Below are 17,241 nucleotides of genomic sequence, written 5' to 3'. Positions count from 1 at the left end.
CTTCCTTTGATAGTATTTGCTTTTATTGACTGTCTTTTTGTATGCACCCGACGAATGCTTTTATTTGAAACTAGTTCTGAGACGCTATTACCGTAATGGCTAGTATATACAATATACGGCAAAAAACTGAGTCGGCTGGCTTGACCGCCGATCTTGATGAGTCGGCTGGCTTGACCGCAGTCATGAGTGGAACAGTTAAGCGAAAAAAAAATAAACAAGAGAAAGTGTATTTGCAAGTCGTTTAGGCTATGCTTAACTTTATAATAGTTCCATGGTACGCAGCAAGCAAGAAAGATACCCAGTCACAATACTCCCGTACCATCTGTTTGTATAATTTAATTAACAGCATGGGCTCCCGCTAGCTTAACATAGTATTACCGTTTACTCTTGCATTAACAAGAGCAGCGGAAATCTGCTCAATCGTCAATGTGGTCGGAGTGCCCGCCCGATGTGGACTGAGTGCCCGCCCCCTCCATGTGGGCGGAGTGCCGGCCCCCTCCATGTGGACTGAGTGCCCGCCCCCTCCATGTGGGCTCCGTCTGCGGGCTGCAGTCAGGGGTACTTGTAAAATGTTGCTTTAACGCATGTACGCAGCTCATACGCGCGTAAACCAATGGTTCCCTATGGAGCGATTTTATACGCGTCTATACGCGGGGTACGCGTTTAGTGTGTTCGTACCTTTAGAGAGTCCCGCGTTTAACACTGTCGGGTTTCAGTCAGCTGTATGACTTTTATTTTGAAAGAACAAAATCGGATGTGTGGTATATTTCCGCTAGCTTCAGGGCGTCACGGATTTCAGTCACACACGTGTGGCTGTCTGTAAACAGACGAACCTGAAGTGACTCGGATATTGGCCTATATCTTCTCCTTTAATCATTGAAACATTGAATCAATAAATCAATTACTTGATTATTCAAGTCCGCAGCTGTGATTCCTATATGTAAAGAATATACGTCCTGCGTCTCACCGGTCCCACATGTCTCAGTTTACGTACAGCCACCGGGATCTCCTCACTGACATCCACCGGGCTGAACACCCCGACCCTCACACAGAGCCGTCCCCGTTCGACACACTCCTCTCCTCCGGCTGGCGGGAAAGGATGGGCCGGGGAGGAGTCTTCCGCTACCGCCTCGGTGCTCTGCAGACCCGGGTCTTACCGGGACCCCTGTCCCTGGTCGCCCAGCTGAACGTCCAGCGAGGCGTCGAGAGGAGGAAACCGCAGGAGATCCAGAGCATTAAGCAGCCGTACAATGCCCATCAGTTCAACTTCAACAAGATCAGTCCAGAAGAAGTGCTGTTTGAGATGAGCAGGGTTACTGAACAGAGTCTTCGTCCTCCAGGGGGAGATCGACCTGAGCTCCAGAAAGTGGTGGTGCTGGTCAATGTCAGTCCCTTGGAGTTTGGACATTGTCTGTTTGTCCCAGAGCCGTCACGCTGTTTGCCACAGGTCCTGACACTGTCCGCCATCCAGACCGGGTTAGAATCGGTTCTGCTGAGCTCTGATCCGGGCTTCAGGGTCGGGTTCAACAGCCTGGGAGCGTTTGCTTCTGTGAACCATTTACACCTGCATTGCTATTACCTAAAACAAGAGCTGCTGCTGGAGACCGTGCCGGTTGAGCCTTTGGTTCCTGAAAAGGGCTTTTACCGGTTGACACACCTGCCCAGAGGTTTTCTGTTTTACGCAGAACCCAATGACCTCGATCAAATCGCCCGTGTCGTTTTCCAAGTCACAGAAGCCCTTGTAAACGGAGATGTTGCCCACAACCTGTTTCTGACCAGAGGATGCCCCCCCAGTGAGGGCCAGCAGGAGGAGGCTCAGCAGGGGTCCAGGAGAGGAGTGCGCATTGCTCTATGGCCCAGGAGGTCCAGCTTCGGGGCGAAAGAGGAAACCGCTTTTAATGTGGCTCTGTGTGAACTGGCTGGACACCTGCCGTTTAAAGTTCAGCAAGACTATGAGTGTTTGACTGAAAAGGACGTCAAAGATATCATTCAAAGGTATCTTCTGCCTGATCAGGACTTTACCCGTTTGGAGAGGCAGCTGGTTGCCGATATGATTGATTTGTGAAATGCAAAGTAAAGCCTTGAATTTATGAGTTTAATTTAATTTCGTGATTTAGTTAGAGATCAATTATAATCATACGTACTTTATTCCTTTCAGAAAACAGGTTAAGGCTAAAGGTATATACCTATACACAAACATAATTGATTGAATTTGTCCATACACAACTTTGCCTTGTTTGGACCCACAAATAACATTTTGTAGATCAACATTTTATTATTTATAATATGATCATTATCTTTTTATCATTATCAGGTTGTGGTGAAATGTGGCCTTTGGGTTATTTAACAAGCGTGTATAGTAGGCCTACACCACTCTTACCACTGAGTGTGAATGAATCTGCTATTGCACAATTTATGCTGCGAGCCAAATACATTCAGCTATTGTATATTTGGTATTGAGGTTGTACTTGTGCATGTTGATCTATTTCCTGATGCTCTTTTATGGGCAACAAGTTGGATTCTGTTGACTTACTCTCATTCCCACATGCCAAACTGGTTTAATCCTTTCCCTGTATCCTTAGGTTCCAGAATCAAACACCATATTTGAGGAGTGAAATAGGATGGAAATACTTGATAGACAATGAGTAAATATCCTGTAATTAAGACGAAAGTCGTGTGTTAGTTGTGCTAAAGGTACGCTTTACATGTGTGATTGCTTCATGAGAATATGTAACGTGTATTTCAAACTGTAAAATGTTAAGAAACGACTAATAAATTATGTAATAATGGTTGATCTGATTGGGAACATTAATTATTGCTTATTTTAATAATCTATTTTGTATTAGTAACATTTTTACCATGTTACTTTATAAGAATAAGGTGTGTGAGGTGTCAAATGTTATTCGTCAAACTTTGACACAACATTTCCCTCAACAGAACTTTAAGGAAAAACGCTTACGCTGTCAACAACATGACATGCTTTGTATCGTGTCTTTTTACTGCATGAAAGGGCATCGCTTGGCAGCATCATATCCACAAAACATCCCCATATGGAGTTTACATTACCCAGCAACACTAGGGAAACCAAGGGGGACCCAATTTGTTCGCCACACTGGTGTCACCAAGACACCGATTCCAAGCCAAGCCATGCCATGAGCTCAATGAACAGGTAAAGCTACCTGGCTTCCTAATAATGATGCCCTGTGAGTAAGCTCACAAAGCCGCTGAATTAAAATTGTCCACATACATGATCCACATCATTTTATTCAACTAGATTTGTCAAGAATCTCTACTATGCGATCCATTGAAGATACACTGAAAAACTGTTTACATCTATGCACAATAGGCAACATGTCCGTCGTCGTTCCTTGAGATGCTGAGGCTAAAAGTGTGGTAACGTTATGGAGGGGTGAATGCTGTCTGGTTGTTTGAGCTCCTTTTGAACCAGGCAGCAAGTGGCGCAACATGAACGCTCATTAATATGGATTCAGGGTGAAACAGTATACTGACAGATTGATTGAACAGCCGAACATGATTCACACACATCGGAAATGGAAACTAATTCTTTAGTTTACTAAAGAGTTTAACTTTTCTAAATTGATTTCAATCTTTATACAGTTCTGTTAATAAAAGCCTGGAAGTGTCTCTGCTGGGGTCTCTGCTGAACAAGATTGGATAAGTGTCCACACTTGACAAGTGTTCTCGGCATTCATTAATCCGTCATGTGGTAACATGCAAAATCAATCTATTTTTCTTAACATATTTTCACTTATGATGGCTCCCCGAATACAGATGCTAGAGGCTTAGCCTAAAGTGTAAGCAATCCTACGGTATATGTGTCACTAAACACATAACAGTCATCACTCACCATCATCGGAGTAGCATTAAGCTTTTATTTTCATACACTGATGTCAACAGTGTCAGATTCCCTTGGTTCTGTGGTCCCAGAGTTGATCTCTGATTTCACTTTGTAAAGCAGGCCACCTCTGACGTGAACCACCCATTCATGGGTCATTTGTCAAGCTGTCTAAGTCACTAAACCCAACTCCTTCACCTCCACACCACAAACGCCTTTAGAATGATTATACTATGCATTATTAACCATAACGTATATTTACAATGACATCTGGCACAAAATGGCACCTAAGCCTTCACTATAGTGTGTATACATTATCTTTATTAAATAATAATTAGGAAATGTGTGTTGATAGCAATGGCCACAGAAGCTGTGGAAATGTCTCCAAAGCATCAATGTGCTTCTGTACAGTGTCATGTATGTGGACAGTGTCATGTAAGGTGTGCAGTGTCATGTTTAAAGTGTCATGTATGCATAGTACACTAAACAGCAAGCCCTCCTGTATGCTGGGGATTTTATCTGTTATATATATCGTGTGTGTGTGTGTGTGTGTGTGTGTGTGTGTGTGTCTATCCGTTCTCAGCATGTGTTCCATGTGTACAGATGTTCCAACCCGTGTCTCCTCGTTCTCCTCGTTTGAGTCTCAGGGACGAGAGAAGGCTCACGCAAGTTAGTGGTGATGCTCTACACCCATAATGTTCCTATAGTGTGAAATATCTTCTCATTTGATGTCAAACTATGTGTGTGTGTGTGTGTGTGTGTGTGTGTGTGTGTGTGTCTGGTGTGTGTCTATCCAACAGAAAGAGGTGGATCACGGTTGAGCTCACGTCCAACATAGCTTGAGACGACCCCTTCCACCCTTAGATCCTTCGAGGACACCCCGTGTCCAATCGTAGCGGCCTAGAGAAGAGGGAGTGTCGCTGTGCTATCCCATGCAGAAAGTGGCTCGTCTTCCTAACTGGGAGAGATAACCCTGCTGTCTTTCTGCTCCAGGTGCACACGGTGATCTGAGACACGCAGCCTCCACTGTCTGCCCCTCTGTCCCCACAACTCAGCCTTTTGTCCCCTCCCTACCCCTCCACCACCTCCAGGATGGGCTGCGTCCAGAGCTTCAGGGATCTGTGCGACCGTCCCAAGAACACCAACGTGCGCGTCAGCCTGCCGGTGGTCTGCTTCGTGTGGCAGACGGCCATGGTCATCCTGTTTGGCGTCTTCATCCGCTACAACACCGAGTCGGACGTCCGCTGGCGGGAGTTCAGGAGGACAAACAACATCTCGAGCGACATCGAGAATGACTTCTATTTCAGATACCCAAGTGAGTAGAACGAAAATAGAAATTTAGAAATTCATTTTTTATTCATTTTTTTAATGGTTGATTACTCCCTAGTTGTACCATCGCCACGTTGATTGTGTTATTGATCACTGCTCACTGGATCACTGCTGCCTAGCAGGGCTGACGGGGTTAGTAGTGCTGACTGCTTGAGAGACACAGGTGAACACTCCCATGGGTGTCATCGACCTTCTGCTCGCCTCTGCAACTCTTCCCATCCTCCATGTCTGAACTCGTGCCAGAGTGTGTTATAGGCATTACAGTGAAGACATTTGTTGTGTTGTTGGTTCGTTTTTGTCCCATCTTGCTTGCCTCGTGCCTCGTGTGTGTGTTTGTGGATGTGGGTCAATGTTTGTGTTACGTGCGTGTGTCATGCGTGTGTTCCGTTTGTTGATCTTTTAGGTTGAATGTTTGTGTTCCGTGTTCGTGTGTTCCATGTTTTGGATGTGTTAGGGTTAATGTAGAGTATGTGCGCGTGTGTGCGTGTGTGTTCCATGTTTAAGGAGGTGTTAGTGTGTGCCTGTGAGCGTGAGTGTGTTCCCAGTTTGTGGATGTGTGAGGGTTAACGCGCGTGTGTGTGTGCGTTCCGTATTTGTGGATGAGTTCTGGTTAACGTGTGTGCGTATGTCTGCATTGTGGGTGTGGTCCTCTAGGTGTGGTCACCCATAAGGTATTGATGTCAGGTTGAACTCCTAGGCCTCGCCTTCCAGTTAACACGAGGACAGCTGGGCGTTCTCCCCGTCTGAAGCGCCCTTTGTCTTGGGGAACTCAAACCACTTCTTAGGCCTCATCCGACATTTTCTTTACCACAAAAGACTTTCCGGCCCTTCGGTAGTTAAACCTCTAATGTTTCACCGTGCGGTGTGAAAGTATTGTGCGCTGTTATTTGTCGGACACTTGGCGCTATGCCTGGTTGTTATTGATGCCTGGAGGGCGATGCGGGAGTTGGGGTGTTTCCTGTCCACACGGCCGCTCAGAGGGGTCACTAGCGGTTACCGTGCAACGTGACAGGGTTTCACCACCGTGTACCCCTCAGCCCCCCCCCCCCCCCCCTCCTCCTCTTCTGTAGTCAGTCACCTTGTGTCTTTGCACTCCGCACCACACTTCCATTAGCAATGAACATCCCTAAGCTCATGCATCAAACACTCTCCCCCGCTCTCTCTCGCGCTTCTGCTCTCTCTCTTTCATTGTAAATTGTCTATCTGTCTTACTCTCTTTGTCCCTTACATTTCCTCTTCTTCTTGCTCTTTGTAAATGGTCTCTCTCACTCTCTCTCTCTCTCTCTCTCTCTCTCTCTCTCTCTCTCTCTCTCTCTCTCTCTCTCTCTCTCTCTCTCTCTCTCTCTCTCCTATCCTGCCCCTGCTGACCTCTCTCGCCCGTCCCCTGCAGGTTTCCAGGACGTCCATGTGATGGTGTTCGTGGGCTTCGGGTTCCTCATGACCTTCTTGAAGCGCTACAGCTTTGGGGCGGTGGGCTTCAACTTCCTCATTGCGGCCTTCGGCCTCCAGTGGGCGCTGTTGATGCAGGGCTGGTTCAGCTCCCTGGACACCGACGGGAAGATCAAGATCGGCGTTGAGAAGTACGCACTGCTCGCGTCCCGTGGGGGTGGTTGATGTGGTTGTTGATGTGGTGGTGGTGGTGGTTATTGTGGTGGTGGTGGTGGTTTGATATAGTGGTGGTGGTTGATGTCTTGGTGTTTGATGTGGTGGTGGCTGATGTGGTGGTTGTGGTGGTGGTCTATGTGGTGGTGGTAGTGTTTGATGTGGTGGTGGTGATGGTTGATGTGGTAGTTGTGGTGGTTGTGGTGGTTGATGTGGTGGTTGATGTGGTGGTTGTGGTGGTTGATGATTTACCGTTTGACCTGTAGCTGGACAGTAAATGGCCCCATAAAAAGACATGAACAGGATTCACGTTAGGCCTTATTGACATCAGGATTATTATCCAAGGGAATTCAGCTTTTTGTTACTTCTAAATTAGTTGGATTTATTTCGTTAGCATACCGAGTTTTAATGGACTATAAATAGTGCCATTGTTGGACGCACTACTAATTATTTTTAGCTACTGGTAAATGTATTTAAAATATATATTCTGTTAGCATAACAGTGTTGAATCCTCATAGGTTGCACACCAATTTATGGCTTTAAAAAAACAAAACCGATTCCTTATGAACTGCGAGGTAACGTGTTGGAAAACCACCTCCCTTGTGCGTCTGTATACATAAAATCCTAAACACCACCTCGCTCGTGGATTGGATGAGCTGATGACTTGCTTATGACGACATCACAATACAGTCGCTTCACGCGTCCTTCTCGCTGCTCCCCGCTCCCAGCCTGATCAACGCGGACTTCTGCGTGGCCGGCTGCCTGATTGCCTACGGGGCGGTGCTGGGGAAGGTGAGCCCGGTGCAGCTGCTGGTGCTCACCCTGTTCGGGATCACCCTGTACGCCGTGGAGGAGTACATCATCCTGTCCATCATACACGTACGTCCCTCACGGGAATAACCATGACGACGATGGGGATGTTGATGGGGATGATGATGACGGTGATGAGGATGAGGATGAGGATGAGGTTGGTGATGGTGATGGTGATGATGATGATGATGATGACGAGTCTCATTGATTTTTTTGATTTTAGATTTTTCCTAACCTTTGGTACTTTTAACATTATTATTATTATTATTATTATTATTATTATTATTATTATTATTATTATTATTATGTATGATTGACGTTAATGTATTTGTGTAATTATTATTGTGTGTCACATTGATAATTGTCATATTTTCTTTTCCTCTATAGGCCAGGGATGCTGGAGGCTCCATGGTGATCCACACCTTCGGGGCTTATTATGGTCTGGCCATCTCGTGGATGCTGTACCGGCCCAACCTGGAGCAGAGCAGCCGTCTGCAGGGCTCTGTGTACCACTCAGACGTGTTCGCTATGATCGGTGGGGCCCACAATGGCTGCATGCTTATTATAGTACAGTGTATCTAAAAACGTACAATACACAGTATTTCCGTAGTATTAGTACTAGTAAAAAGATATATGTGCAGGTATATATATTTTTTATTATAACTACATTTAATGTATGACTTTATATAGTAATAAATAATCCTATATATAGCCTATATAGTATGTAGTATTATTTATTATATATTATTATATTTTATTTGTATTATTTGTATTATTGTTGTCATTATTCAATATTTATTATTATTATTACTATTATAATTATGATTAATATTAATAATAATATATATACTTTTCTATATTATTCCTTTACTATTACATTTTTTACCCCAAACGAGTCTTGTGACCCCTGTGAACGCTCTCCCTTCTCCTGGGACCACACAGGCACCCTGTTCCTGTGGATGTTCTGGCCCAGCTTCAACTCGGCCCTGACGGACCACGGGGACGGGCAGCACCGGGCCGTCATCAACACCTACCTCTCCCTGGCCTCCACGGTGCTCACCAGCGTGGCCGTCTCCAGCCTGTTCCAGAAGCAGGGGAAGCTGGACATGGTGCGCCCTACAGACATCAGGCCATGTTACTGCACCACTGCTGGAGCCCTTAATCCCAGTCCCTCCTTGTGTTAGCTGTCAGACTATCTGGGCTCCCTGTGGGGGTCGCTGGTGCTCCGCTGTAACGTTGGTGCTTCATTGCTTAAAGGATGATGCATCTGAATCAGAAATCAGCATCTAAATCTAACCCTAGCAACAATGATATTTTGACATTTTCATCGGTTTTCATATTGCTCTCAGTTCTACGTAGTTCCCTCAACAAACTTGCTGGTTTGAAACTAACTTCACCTTTTCCTGAATCACGAATTTGAGAGCATGTGATGGAAACAATTTGTGTTACCTCTGATGAAAGTTATTGGGAGTTGCTGCCTCACACCAGATTCCCATCGTTGGCTGTGCTCACGTGATGACCCACGACCTGAGAGTAGGACCTCTCTCTCTCTCTCTCTCTCTCTCTCTCTCTCTCTCTCCCAGGTGCACATCCAGAACGCCACCCTGGCGGGGGGCGTGGCGGTGGGCACGGCGTCCGAGTTCATGCTGATGCCCTACGGCTCGCTCATCGTGGGGTTCTTCTGCGGCATCATCTCCACCCTGGGATACATCTACCTCACGGTAGGACGCCGCGGCCGAGACCCCACGTCCAGCCTCTCACTGAGGGGGGGACGGGTACACAGCGGGGGTGACGAAACAGAAGACACCACCACCGCTCAGGTTAAAGGTGTGGAGTTGACAATCCGCTGGCTGCGGAGTTGTGAGCTATTGTATGGCGATCATCCATAACAAATTTAAGGAAGGGGGTTGAGCAACATGTGATTTTTTTGTAGTTCTGAGTTTAAAGTCAGAATTATGTATTTAAGTCAGAATTGCGAGATTAAAATCAGAACTCAAAATCTTTCCAAAGACTTTACAGTCAAGACTCAAATACACTGTCTCCAGGTCCAAGCTCAGAACGGCACACACACACGCACGCACACACACACACACACACACACACACACACACACACACACACACACACACACACACACACACACACACACACACACACACACACACACACACACACACACATACTCAGCCTGACCCAGTCCCCCCTCTCTGTCTCTCTCCCTCACTCTCTCCCTCGTTCTATCACTCTCCATATCTCTCTCTCTCTCTCTCTCTCTCTCTCTCTCTCTCTCTCTCTCTCTCTCTCTCTCTCTCTCTCTCTCTCTCTCTCTCTCTCTCTCTCTCTCTCTCTCTCTCTCTCTCTCTCTCTCCCCCCCCCCTCCCCCTCAGCCCTTCCTGGAGAAGCACCTGAAGATCCAGGACACCTGCGGGGTCCACAACCTCCACGCCATGCCGGGGGTGATCGGGGGGGTGGTGGGCGCCATCACGGCCGCCGCCGCCACAGAGACCGTCTATGGAAAAGAAGGGTGAGGATCCACAGGATTGACCCCCCCCCCCCAGGGAGGAGATCCAAGGGGATCAGACAAGGACCTGGGACCACACAGACTATCCCAAGAGACCGAACCGAGGGATACAGGGCATGACCAATCCCATATGTGTGCAGGCTCCTGAATGAGAGTGTCATTTAGATTATAGATTGGTAATGTGGGATATTCGATTTGAGTTTAATACTCTTTATGTTATGTTTAAAGTGCCTTTTTCAGGCGCAAAAACACTACATATCGGCATCACAAAGTAAAAACACTCAATAAACATTCACTACACAGTAAAAGTGTTTTGATTGTGGTTGCAAGTAACAGTTATAGGTCGGTTATAGATTTGAGTCCTGTTGTACCTTGGTCTGGGAAGCCTGGGGAAGAATTTGTAATGTGTGTGTGTGTGTGTGTGTGTGTGTGTGTGTGTGTGTGTGTGTGTGTGTGTGTGTGTGTGTGTGTGTGTGTGTGTGTGTGTGTGTGTGTGTGTGTGTGTGTGTGTGTGTGTGTGTGTCCGGGATCTGTATCTTTCCTCATTGTAAAGATAAAGGTCTGTATCTTTGCTTTGTCTGTGTGTATGTGTGCGTCCGGTCTGTGACTGGGGCTGTATCGTTGCTGTGTGTGTGTGTGTGTTTCTGTGACTGGGGCTGTGACTGTAACTGTTCTTTGTCTTTGTCTGTGTGCGTCATAGCATTTGTATTAATATCTCTTTGCTTTATGTTTAAGGCTGATAAACACATTTGACTTTGATGGTGACTTCAAGGGCACAACCCCTAGTAGGCAGGGGGGCATGCAGGCAGCCGCGCTGTGTGTGGCCCTCGTCTTCGGCATCGGGGGGGGCATCTTCGTCGGTAAGGCCGATGAACGCGTGAAGACGTGGGAGGACATGCATGGGATTTGGTCCCACCTCAGTTTAATGGATGTGACTCAGTGTGTGTGTGTGTGTGTGTGTGTGTGTGTGTGTGTGTGTGTGTGTGTGTGTGTGTGTGTGTGTGTGTGTGTGTGTGTGTGTGTGTGTGTGTGTGTGTGTGTGTATGGTGGTTGTCTCCACTTGTGTGTTCTGTTCTTCTCTCGTCTGTCCTTGCGGTACGTTCTGACATTGAGATTTCCCTTCAGCCAGTACAAAGCCTGCAGGGTAAAATCTCATGTTCTTTGGTTTTTATCTATGCTTAACACAGAAGGACGCATTGTTATCTTGTGCAAATAGTTTGGAGTTTTCGGAGAACAGGAAATGCTCAGCGTTCCTTCTTCCTGCAATATTAGCTTTTTACAAAACGAGAAGGAAATTAGCATGTGTGCATACGTGTATGTGGTGTGCCAGTGTGTGTGTGTGTGCGTATAGTGTGCGTCTGTGTGGGCTTGCGTGTCTGCATGTGTGCGTCTGTGTGTGCCTGTGTGTGTGCGTGTTTGTTTGTGCGTGCGTGTGTGTGCGTGCGTGTTTGTGTAGCGTAGTTGTATGGTGCGTAATGAGGCAGGTTTATGATGTGTTTATGTTCCTTGCAGGGTGTATTCTAAGGTTACCTATATGGGGAGATCCTGCAGATGAGGACTGCTTCGATGACCAGTTCTACTGGGAGGTAAATCAAGAAGGAAATATAGCCAGTGAAATTGTGATAAAGAGAAAATCCGTTTTTATTGATTTATGTAAATACAACCATGAAATTATCATTGGTAATAGAACCACGTATATTTATTTATTGCAAATTAAATATAGTTTGTTAGATGTTGTTTTATCTCATTGTGTAACTCGGTAAAATAAGCAAAGAACATGAATGTTTAATTATTGCTTATATATAGGTTTGTTTCTAACAATTACAGTTACCTGAAGACGAAGAGAGTGTTGAACCTGTCCTTGAATACAATAACCACACAATAAGGAACAAAAACGTGTATGTATCAAATTTGTATCTCATCTGTGAAACAAAACAGTTCTGCTTTGATTCGAATACATTTTTATATTTCCAGTAAACCATGTTTGCCACTGTGATACCTCGACCATCCGCTAGATGGCAGCATAGTACAGCTATTAGATGTAGGTGTACTACAGCTGACGCGGCTTGTGTTGCAAATTAAATGTTGACTAAACACACAACGAGGCATGAAACAGCGGGACAGATGGGTCAACATTTGTTAGGGAACGTTTAAAATCATTCTGGAAGTCAGATATTTACAAGGTAGAGGTGTCCTCATTGTTACAAAAATCCCAAATCTACGCAGTCAATAATTCACAAACTTGATGTTGGCCTAGTTTGAAATGATATTGATTGTATTGACTATATCAACGTGTTGGATTTTTGGGCGAATTGAGTATTAACTTGCAGCTTATTTTTTTTACAGAGCTGAAACCATTTTCAGTGTTGAGCAGACCTGACCTGTCTGCTTCCTGCAGGAACCCTGGTTCCTTGTCCTTTAACTACGGTTTCGAACCTTCAAACTGATCAAACAAGGCACTTAGGACTAGTCTAATAATGGCTCCTATATCTCTCTACATTTCTCAAAAGTTTTAAATTAGGAATGGGATGGCGAACTTTCCCTCTTCAAACGCAAATATGGGGGATTTGCCGCTTTGCATAGCTAGGGCTTTTAATTTGGAATATTTCGATTCATAATAATTTTTATCTTGCAGTTGAACAAGTTCTAAGATAACTATTACTTGTTGAAATTGTGTTGCTTGAAGGATAAAACCTAAACTGCACTTTAATGTTTGATTCCTGGTTTTGCACAAAATTCTAATTTGTCCAACTGCTGGTGAAGTCGTGGGACTTAGAAATTATGCTTGAAGTAAACACATAGATGAATTATTTGAAATGTGCCGTTGGCAAAAAAAAACTCCTAAAAAAATTAAACTGCATAGTTGCAGTTTTTGTCCAAATTTTCCCGGTTTTAATAAATATTTGGATAACTAAATTTTTTTGATGTAGTTCGATAGAAAGATAAATAGAACATTAGAATCAACTTAGAATGTATGAATGAAAATTGGCAATAACCATTTTCATTTTAACAAAAATACTGAGGGCATTAATCCAACTCAATATTTGTGTAAATGTCTTTACAATTGTCATGGCAACTTATGTGTTTGTATAATAATAACTATATGTAAAAGTGAACATTAGTTACAGCAATTTAATGATTTTTAATGTAATACATGTTTATTTATTCAAATTGGATTGACGGTGGATGGTGTTATGGATAATCATTGATCTTCAACAGGTTATCCAATAAATAAAAGTTTAAAAAACAATTCAAGGTCAGTCATGTCCCGGGGATTGTCTCCTGAGGGTTCAGGTCAAAGGTCAAGTAGTCTGCCGTCTCCAGTGGTGGTCAGTCAACAGCTTTATTGGTCTGACCCTAGGTCAAAGGTCAGACAAACAGAAAGGTTAGTGACCCGGCTACACGTGTAAGACCAAACGGGGACGCACGCACATGGTCGCTGTAAAATGTATTGTTTTAGAAATGTGTGTTACTTTAATGACACAAGAAGAACAATTGATACTGACTCTCCAGCAGACTGGGCTGTTTCTAGCCTATTACCGCCTATCTATAATATATTATCGGGCAATTAGCATCTGCTGGTTAAAACCCTTTAATAACGATGTGTAGACCTACTTGTCGATTCACAGCAGAAACAAATTCCATCCCCTTTCTCCTCCGGCCATATTCTGCCTTGCGCTCATCCTCCAAAAAGCGGTTTGATTGTATATACATACACACACCTTTGCGTTATTTCTTTATTTGCGTCAGTACAATGACCTTTGTTCACTCTTATCCAAACGGACCCAGCCGAGCAGTATCAGAGCGGCGGCTAGGCTACAACATCTCCTCCACCGGCGTCGTTAGACGAACGGACCTCTGCGTTAGATAGCGGGGAACGACCCCCACACTGGGCCCTCGGTAGGGGCCCGGGCGCCTGCTAGTGTGAGAGTGTGGCTGATTCCCACACATGAGTAACGGCATTGAGCCCACCTCCTCACCCACCCCCCCCCTCCCCCCCTGAACAAAGGCGGACTTAGCGCTGTTTTCCTTTTGTCATCGGTAACGTGTTTGAGTAAAGGAGGTAATGGTGCCACAAGTGCTCCAATTAAACGAGTTGCAGTCCCGCTGAGAAGAAAGAGTCCACACCCCCGTCCCTGCCTCGCTCGCCACGCCTCAGACATCCCTCACCCCCACCCCCACCCCCACCACCACCCTCCAGACCCTCCCTGATGTTTATTCATCAGCCATCAGAACAAGGCGCCCAGAGGGTGTTTCCCGCTCTGGGCGGGAGGCGCTCAGGACTCAGGAGACGGGACCGTCCCAGCGTTAGGGAGGGGGGGGGGGGGGGGGGGGGGGGGGCACTGGAGTGGGAAGAGAGAGGGTGAGACGGAGTGGGGGAGGGAGGGTGAGACAGAGAGGGTGAGACGGAGTGAGTGTGAGTGGGTGAGACGGAGTTGGTGAGAGGGTGAGATGGAGTGAGTAAGAGAGGGTGAGACAGAGTGGGTAAGAGAGGGTGAGACGGAGTGGGGGAGGGAGGGTGAGACGGAGTGGTTGAGAGAGGGTAAGACAGAGAGGGGGAGGGAGGGTGAGAAAGAGTGGGGGAGGGTGAGACGGAGTGGGTGAGATGGAGAGGGTGAGGGCGGGTGAGACGAGGCAGGTGAGAGAGGGTGAGAGGAAGCGGGCGAAAGGGGGTGAGATGTAGCGTGTGATGCAAGGTGCGACGGCGGGGGTAAGAGAGGGTGAGACAAAGTGGGGGAGGGAGGGTGAGCCAGAGTGGTGTAGACAGAGGGGGTGAGACAGAGCAGGTGAGACGGAGCGAGCGACAGAGGGTGAGACTGATTGGCGGGTGGAGGACTCCCAGCGCCATGGGGGGGGGGGGGGTTGGAACTGGGCGGGGCCGGGAGATTGAGGCCTCACTTTCTATTGCCTATGACTGCTTCAATCCAGATCCGTGATTGACAGGTCCAGGAGCAGCGAGGGTGGGAAAAAAGCGCTGTGTGAGCGTGGAATGGACGCTATAGAAACCATAGCATTATGCAGGGGGCCTGTGAAATACTCATTAATGATAAAGAAAATACCAGGAATGTGTGTGTATGTCTGTGTGTCTGTGTCTGTGTGTCTGTGTCTGTGTGTGTGTGTTGAGTTTGTAATCGGCACTACATTGCCGGAGACCACAAACACAACCAGCCAGTTCACAGCCGCACAGTCAGATTAAATCCACTCTTTGTTAACCTACTCTATGGCTTTATGTACATACTCTGTATCATTTAATGCATATATCTGATCTGGTATTTTGTCTACAGTCGCCCTTGCTTTCACTGTATAACGATAAGGTTTACTGCCGAGTCAGAGTTAACTCTACAACAACTTGATGCTCTGCCCAGGCTGAGCTAATAGCTATCTACTTCTCTGTTTGTTCACCACCTCGTAAACAGATCCTTAACACAAACTGTAAAAACATCTACGAGTCCATAAAACATGCCCTCCTCCCAACCCTCAGCCCGGCGACACACAACCTCAAGCTCAGCTCTCCTCTGTCTCTGCTGGGTTTCAATGCATCCTAAATAATCAGTTCATACATTTCGATTTATTTCGCATATAATGTTAGTTATCGGCATGGTAGTAATGTTTTTTTATCTGTGTTGAGTGATTAATGTTGAAATGATGTCTCATCAGGGGAAGACATTGCTGTGTTTATCATGTGAGACTTGGCAAAACAACGTTTTCATCTTGCTAGGTTACGGTAGTTACGTTCATTTAGGAATTTACAGAAGCCTACTCTCATGTGTCCTCTCAAAATGGCGGAGTTGCCGCCGAAAAACTCCAATGAGGCATTCTAATATACGAGGGGTATTACCCCTTTTTGGTATTTTCTATTTCATTATGTTTTCTTTTACCAAAGTCTTTCACCTGTGAAACGTTCCTAGATCCATCTCCACAGATCCAGCTCCGGCTTTACATATTAAACGTCGTCATTATTCCCAAGCGTCTAGTGAGCTCGGGAAACTTGGCAACACATTCTATGTTTACATGCAAAAACAACAGCGCTACAACAGACACAACCGCGACCGCTCGGTCGGTCAGGTGTTGCTGTATTCCCAGAAGGACCGAGCACCTGACATCTCTAAAGATACGAAAACAACAAAGACTGCAAACCGCACACTTCCCACCCATCGGCCCTGGCTAGCTTGCTAGCATGGCCGGCGCTAACCAGTACTAGCGCCAGCGGTGACACCGGCCGCGCAGGCTAACCACCACACGCCACCACGGGCCGCTAGCCGCCCAAAGAGGCTGTTTAAGTGTCCCTATCAGACCACAGTGGATAGGAACAGCGGATTAGTCATGATCCTATCCGCTCTCCACCAGCTCCTTCATACGCTCCGTTACACCGCCTTTCAGCCCCGTCGCCGGGACCCCCAGACGTACCGGGCCCCTCCGGTCCGACCCCAGAAAAGGCCCTTTCTGACACCTTGGGTCCTGGTTGCCCAGGGGATCCGGAGCTCAATGGCCGCCTCCCGTAGTGATTGGACAAAGGCGCTTCTGTCCGACCTTCCGCGGTTGCTAGGGCCCTCAGAATGTATGGGAGGGGACGGGCCGGCCCCGTGGAAAACATCTCTCTTAGCGCGGGCGGGACCTGGTGATTGACAGGTGGCTACACGCTCCACTGCAGCTCTCCCGGGAGGTCTGCGGGGGAGGGGAGCCATTTTATGTGCTTTTATGTGTTTCTTGGTGTGTATGCTTGAACGTGTATATTTGTGTTTGTGTTTGTGTGTGTGCGTGTGCGTGTGTGTGTATGTGTGCACATGTATACATGAATGCATATATTTGTGTGTGTGTGTGTGTGTGTGCAATCATTTGTATGTGTGTGTGTATTTGTATTTTTGTGCGTGCGTATGTTAGTATGAATATGTATATTTGTGTGTGTGTGCTTTAATGTGTTTGTCTGTCTTTGCATTAGCGTGTATATGTCTGTGTGTTTGAATGTGTGTGTGTGTGTGTGTGTGTTTGTGTGTGTGTACGTGTGTGCAAAAAATTTGTAATCTGTGTGTATTTTTGTGTTTGCGCCTCTCGGGTGAAGTTCACGACAGGCGGATCACTATGGTTGTCTCCTGGGAGGGGGGAATACCGCCTCTGCCGGTTC

General features: G+C 46.4%; 2 protein-coding genes across 2 annotated transcripts; both read left to right on the top strand.

Annotated features, from left to right (window-relative positions):
• The first annotated feature begins 766 nt into the window (after nt 1-766).
• Nucleotides 767-2,792, top strand: gdpgp1 (GDP-D-glucose phosphorylase 1). The gene has a single exon (XM_060060551.1). The coding sequence runs from the start codon at nt 977-979 to the stop codon at nt 2,063-2,065; it is 1,089 nt and encodes a 362-aa protein (XP_059916534.1). The 5' UTR covers nt 767-976; the 3' UTR covers nt 2,066-2,792.
• Nucleotides 2,793-4,737: 1,945 nt separating this feature from the next.
• Nucleotides 4,738-14,009, top strand: rhcgb (Rh family, C glycoprotein b). The gene is made up of 11 exons (XM_060060550.1): nt 4,738-5,171; nt 6,576-6,765; nt 7,516-7,666; nt 7,985-8,132; nt 8,540-8,706; nt 9,181-9,318; nt 9,985-10,121; nt 10,854-10,978; nt 11,631-11,704; nt 11,946-12,016; nt 12,465-14,009. The coding sequence occupies exons 1-11, from the start codon at nt 4,949-4,951 to the stop codon at nt 12,496-12,498; spliced, it is 1,458 nt and encodes a 485-aa protein (XP_059916533.1). The 5' UTR covers nt 4,738-4,948; the 3' UTR covers nt 12,499-14,009.
• Nucleotides 14,010-17,241: the final 3,232 nt, after the last annotated feature.

The sequence above is a fragment of the Gadus macrocephalus genome, chromosome 9, assembly GCF_031168955.1.
Source record: "Gadus macrocephalus chromosome 9, ASM3116895v1".
In the NCBI taxonomy this organism is placed as follows: domain Eukaryota; kingdom Metazoa; phylum Chordata; class Actinopteri; order Gadiformes; family Gadidae; genus Gadus; species Gadus macrocephalus.
This window is presented reverse-complemented; position numbering and strand designations above follow the sequence as displayed.

What these genes read in the sequence shown, in the direction of transcription:
- gdpgp1 (XM_060060551.1), top strand. Translation starts at nt 977, where the DNA reads ATGTCTCAGTTTACGTACAGCCACCGGGATCTCCTCACTGACATCCAC.
- rhcgb (XM_060060550.1), top strand. Translation starts at nt 4,949, where the DNA reads ATGGGCTGCGTCCAGAGCTTCAGGGATCTGTGCGACCGTCCCAAGAAC. An exon ending in CTTCTATTTCAGATACCCAA is followed by an intron (nt 5,172 to 6,575) that starts GTGAGTAGAACG and finishes CGTCCCCTGCAG; the next exon opens with GTTTCCAGGACGTCCATGTG. An exon ending in ATGACCAGTTCTACTGGGAG is followed by an intron (nt 11,705 to 11,945) that starts GTAAATCAAGAA and finishes TAACAATTACAG; the next exon opens with TTACCTGAAGACGAAGAGAG.